The 6000-nt window shown below is 42.9% G+C and overlaps 1 protein-coding gene across 1 annotated transcript; it reads left to right on the top strand.

Annotated features, from left to right (window-relative positions):
• Positions 1-2089: 2089 nt before the first annotated feature.
• LOC138370212 (salivary glue protein Sgs-3-like) lies at positions 2090-5380 on the top strand. Its single transcript, XM_069334207.1, has 2 exons — positions 2090-2303; positions 4341-5380. The coding sequence occupies exons 1-2, from the start codon at positions 2090-2092 to the stop codon at positions 5378-5380; spliced, it is 1254 nt and encodes a 417-aa protein (XP_069190308.1).
• The last annotated feature ends 620 nt before the right edge of the window (positions 5381-6000 follow it).

The raw sequence follows: 6000 nt of genomic DNA, 5'->3' as shown, positions 1-6000 counted from the left end.
ACTTTGCCGACAGTGCCAGAGATATCGATGCCAACGCCCCCGCAACAGACAACTGAGAACGCCCAGCCCGAAAGATCTAATCCTACTGTAGCACATCTGATAAATCTGAGATTAAAAGCGATACATCACGAATATGCAAGGGCACTTTTAAAATATTTCGACGAGAGCGGGCTTGTTAAATGGGACGTTAATGGCAATATAATGAGTCCTGTGACTGGCTTGCATATAATTAATGATATTATATATGGGATGACGGTCCACAATGCTTTATTTGCCCCTACTAAACTACCTCTTGCAAAATTATTTTTTAATGTGGCTTCAATTCCTATGGATCTATTTAGAAACACTGCGGCCCGCAGACAGGTTAACGATGAGGGAATTAACAGGAGACGGGGCGTGGCTGTTTCGACCTCTGACCTCCCTCCTAAGCGGATCAAGGTCGGTGGTCGCGGGGATCGGGTCGCCCCCTCGTGGTTGGCTTATTAAAAACAAATTACGGCGATTTGAGCATTTATTCATTGCCCACCTGTGACCCGGTACTGATGCCAGAATGGACACTCACATTATATACGCGACCAACGTTGCCAATGCAGATTTGTATCCTGATAACATTCCCAGCTCTTTTTCAAATCGCTTGTATAAGGAATTAAATTTGAATCCCAAGCGCGCCTATGAAATGTGTTTACAGAAATTATTGCTCCCCACATCTCATTACGTGATTATGAAAGACGATCTAGAGAGTTATGTGAGGGTTGGTTTAATATGCACCAATGTACAAATGACGGGCTTTAAACACACCTATTCGAAGTTTTTACTGAAAAACAACATTTTGGCAGGAAGCATAAAGGAAATTAATAATGCAATTAACAATGAAATAGCCAATATATTGTCAAGCAAGGAATTGAGTTTTATAGATAAAGCTTATAAAAAGCTGTATCCAAAATATGGAACAACGTATATAAAATACGATTCAAGCCATAATCGCAATAAATTTAGTGCCGTATACAGCGACGCCATAATGTCGCAGTTCCAAAGACCAGGTGAAGAGATATATAATATGGTTTGCCGAATTTCGCTATCGTTCGGGCGTGCGATCGGGAAGGTAATAGGCACCGAGACAGGTGAGGATTATGTCATATATTTAATCAGGGGTATAAAATATGAGACAGGCAAGGAAACTGATTTATGTGTCTACCCACCACAGCCGAGAGGAATGATGGATAATTTGTGTATTTATTGCGACAAAATTATGCCTACGAGTTATGGTGATCAGTTAGTCAATATACTGGACGTTGTCTCTCTAAATGGGAGTGACGGTGGTAATAAGAAGTTATATAAACCTCTGAACACTTCAATTGTCGACAGTGTGAGCATTACAATGACCGATCAAGAAGGCAATCCTGTTTATTTCGATGCGCGAGGCTGCACGATTGCAGTTTTGCATATAAGGCCGACTTTGGGGGTTATATAATTGAGCGTTGAAGCCTATAATCTTCATTACCTCGCATCTAGTTGCAAAATGCGCGTCGATTTTACCCCGCCGTCGGTGGAGGAGTTATTAATACTCCTAACGCCCCCCGTTTCCGGGAGAGGGGGCGGTTTAGGGGACGTCCGCATTTTTAACAGTACTAGGCGTCATGTGCGAGGGGGTGGGATTTTTAGTTTCATAACTGGACTGGCGAAGCGAGCGGCACCATTCTTGATGAGAACCTTGGCCCCTGCTGCATTGAGTATGGGCCAGGATGTCGTGCAAGACATAAACAGTGGCGAACGCACATTGAAACAGTCGCTCAAACACAGAGGCCTAGAAACATTAAAACATGTTGGGAAGCAAATTGCGGGTGGGCGGGTCGTTAAGAAAAAAAAAAAAAGGAACAGAAGGATTAAGACAAAAAAAAACAAAAAACAAAGCAAAACAAGAAATTTGTTCAGGAAAATCGACGGAGGGAAATATAATGACGTGTTTGCTTAAAAATTGAATCACTCTCGAAACAACTATTGACAAGATAGCATGGCGGGGCTACAAGTACCACTGGGGAATTATGCCGCTGCGATAACTGACGCCTTTCCCAAGCCGTTCTCCGCTAGGATGGTAGAGGCCACTATAGCCTCGCGTCAAACTATTGATGTTTTGCCAGTAAATACTGGGGGCAATAAATTTAGAGATGCGTATCTTGAATTTAACATTAAAGGCGTGAATGGCCACTTTCTAGATATGTCGTCATTGGCTTTGGAACTATCGCTAGCAGTAACGGGCGAAGATGGAGCTAGTGCGATAGGGGATACAGAAAATGTAACAATTAGTAATGGTCTATCACAGACTTTATTCAAATCTATAGTAGTGTATTTCAATGAGACTGTGGTCGAAACTAACTCTCTATTCTCATACTGGAGTTATATAAAGCTGCTGACTACTATTTCGGGGTGCGAAGCTGAGAGATATCGGAAACTAGCGCATTTCTTTAAAGGTAATGACCCCAGCAGATTTTCCAACGACTATTTTGCTGCAATGACTGAGGAAAGGGAGCAGCAAATGACTGAGATGAAAACTATGGGTGTGCACACATGCTTTAAATTATTGGCGGATGTTACTACAATTAGCGAATACGTTCTGGATAATGTGGATGTGCGCATTCGCCTAGAACTAAACCCGGATAAATGGATTATTCATAGCGAAAGGGATAATGCAAACTTTAAATACCATATTAAGATGGCGAGGTTGTGGATAGATCGCATAATGCCATACCCGGCCGGCTTAACGGCCATTAATAAGGCATTGATACAAAATAACACCCCGATAACATATACGTTTAACAAAACCCTATTAAAGACTCATATACTGGGCACAGGACAGCGGACAATTACAATGGATCAGCCCTGGGGAACTGTAGTTCCCGAGCGTTTATACATGATTATCGTAGATATGGAGGCAATGTCAGGAGGCTATACCCAGAACCCATTATATTTTGAGAATTGTCAGCTCACGAGTGTATTTATAACTCTGAATAGCACTACTTTATTTAATATTGCTTGCGCTTTTCCACACAACTGCGCAAAATTATATTATACGACGCTACAAGCTTTAGGTTTCGATAATGCCCATACGCTATCCTATGATGCATTTGTTAACGGTGGCACTATACTGGCTTTCAATTTACAGCCCGAAACTATAAAGGACGCAATGCCCCTGGAAGTGTCTGGTAACCTGAGAATTAGTCTAGAATTTAAAATGCCTGTGGTGGGAAATAAAGTCATTTTGCTTTATGGCGGCACCACTGGCATCCTGAAAATTAATGCGGAACGTAGAATAGTTTGTGATACGAGAGCGTAAAAAGCTATGAATTGTCTTGAAATTAACGAAGCGCTGAATGGGGTGTTGGGTCGGGAGGTGCAATATCTGGGATGTTATCTCGCCAATGATGCAAGAAAAATTTTGAAAAAGATCTATAACCATCCTGTGGTATTTATAATTAATACACTAGATGCAGAATCTGCAGATACAATGGGTCATTGGGTTACATTTTGTATAGCCAAAGCAATGACTAAGACAGAAATTGTCATTCTTGATAGTTTTGGAAACCCGAGAATTGAAACGTATTCGAAATATTTTAAGGTTATATTGAATAGCTTTGAAAAATATGATTTGCACATATTCAATGACAGAATACAGCAGTTGGAAACTTATTTCTGCGGGAACTATGCCTTATACTTCACCTACTATTTATCCCATCTAGGGGTGGGAAAAGCGCTTCGGAAATTTGCGCAGGATTTTAAATATGAACAACACAGCAAAAATGATGCTTTGGTTGTGAAATTTACGTATGATAACCTGAATATGCCACTCTGTCAAACAACATTTTGCCTGGGAGATGATTCCCAGGATGCGTGCTATAACCTGTGTGAGCAGGTGACCTAGCTCGCCTGAGGGGATGGGGTGTGGCGGGGGGTGAGGGAGGGGGTAGAGGTTTTAGGGGTATATATAAGCCCATTGAGGCCCATTGACTTAACTTGTCCACCGACGAACGCCCTTGGTTCTGGTCATCATTAGAAGCCAACAAGCGAAGTTTTTTGAAAATGGAATTTGCCCGTGGTGAGTTTTTTTTTTTTTTTTTTATTATTATTATTATTATTTTATTTTTTTTTTTTATTATTTTTATTTTTATTTTTTTTTTTTTAACATAACTCTGATATAGGTGAGAACGTGTGTGTGTGTGTGTGTGTGTGTGTGTGTGTGTGTGTGTGTGTGTGTGTGTGTGTGTGTGTGTGTGTGTGTGTGTTTTATGTTTCTTGTTTGTGAATATAAAATTTTATTAATGTTTTTTTTTTTTTTTTTTTTGCAGAATTGTTGAACGGTTGCTCAAAAATTGAGGTAACTGGTGGGATCAATTTCAACTTTGGGACTGCTCTCATCCTGCCAGCTGGGGTGACGCCCCATGATGTAGCGGATATATTGAAGAGTAGTGGTGGTGCCAATGTTCTGCCGATGTGTCAAGCCCCCAAAACTTCATCAACTTCGCCTACGACCTCGCCTACGACCTCGCCTACGACCTCGCCTGAGACTACGGAGATGCCAGGGCCAGTGCCAGATGTCGTTGTGGCCACTATGCACCCCAAGCCGACGGTGCCCATGCCCCCGCCTGAGACGCGGCCGGTGCCAGAGCCCCGCCCCGCGGCCCGCCTTGTTGTTGACTCTATGGATTCACGGGTGCCGACCCAGGCGGGGCCAGGACCATTCCCAATAACGGCAACAACAACAACAACAAAAGAGCCCATAGCTAAGAAGGCGAAGAGTGGAGAGATGGCTCTGAAAACGAAGGCAACAACAACAACAACAACAACAACAACAGAGCCCATAGCTAAGAAGGCGAAGAGTGGAGAGATGGCTCTGAAAACGAAGGCAACAACAACAACAACAACAACAGAGCCCATAGCTAAGAAGGCGAAGAGTGGAGAGATGGCTCTGAAAACGAAGGCAACAACAACAACAACAGAGTCCAAAGCTAAGAAGGCGGCGAAGAGTGGAGAGATGGCTCTAAAAACGAAAGCTTCGACAGCGCCTTTGATGAAGGACATTGCAAAGCCAACAAGTCGCCCTGTACAAGATTGTCAAATAACCTGGGAACAGCCTGCACAGGGGCCCGCACCGGGGCCTTGTCGGGCTAGGCTATCTACGCGAGGCCAACGCAAGAGGACGACGACGACGACACCATATGATAAGAAGTCGAGCAACCGCGAGGCTTCCCCCAACCATCCACCTCGGGATATGTGCCTCCAACAAGACGCCCTAACCCGCCTCCCCCAGCGGCCCGCCAGCGGGAGGCAGTTACCCACATTAGCGAGAGTGAAGACGAGGAAGCCCGACAGACCCCCCAGAAATTAGCGACGGTGTGCCGCGTAACCCCTATGGCACCTAAGACACAAGAGCTGAACACGGGGGACATATTGTCTTCGCAGACCTTAAACGCCGCGGTCGAACTGTTTAGTGAAAATCAATCGTTAGCCATGGAAGAGTTGGGCCTGGCTACGATTGACATGTTTACTTCACAGTTCGAGCCGGTGGAGGGATTCGATGAAGAGGTCTCGGACCTCTTCGAGTGTGGCCAGAGAAAATTCTATGAGCCAGACTATGTAGAGCCCACTCCGACCATGGACTTGTTCACGCCGACCATGCACGAAGCAGCTTTATTGTCCTCGGGCGTCATGCGAAAACTTAATTAAATGAATGTATTGCAGTGTCATGTATATATATATATATATATATATATATATATATATATATATATTGTAGTTATGTGTATTGTAGGTTTTTTATTTGTTCAATAAAAAAGAACTAACGATGAAAATAAATAATGTTTTTAATTTACCGGTGGGGGGAATATCTATAATACTGAATGAATGAATGAATTATGTCTTTTCTGATGTTTGCTCTTTCCTATGAAAAAACAAAAACAAAACAAATATTTGATAATGTTCTTTCCTCTAAAATTAAAACATAAATAC

Source organism: Procambarus clarkii, chromosome 31, assembly GCF_040958095.1.
Source record: "Procambarus clarkii isolate CNS0578487 chromosome 31, FALCON_Pclarkii_2.0, whole genome shotgun sequence".
NCBI lineage: Eukaryota > Metazoa > Arthropoda > Malacostraca > Decapoda > Cambaridae > Procambarus > Procambarus clarkii.
Note: the sequence above shows the minus strand (reverse complement) of the source record. Positions and strands in the feature narration are given on the sequence as shown.

Excerpts from the sequence above, each read along its gene's own strand:
- LOC138370212 (XM_069334207.1), top strand. The coding sequence starts at position 2,090 with ATGGTAGAGGCCACTATAGCCTCGCGTCAAACTATTGATGTTTTGCCA. Across the intron at positions 2,304-4,340 it reads TACAGAAAATGTAACAATTA|AATTGTTGAACGGTTGCTCA; the intron begins GTAATGGTCTAT and ends TTTTTTTTGCAG.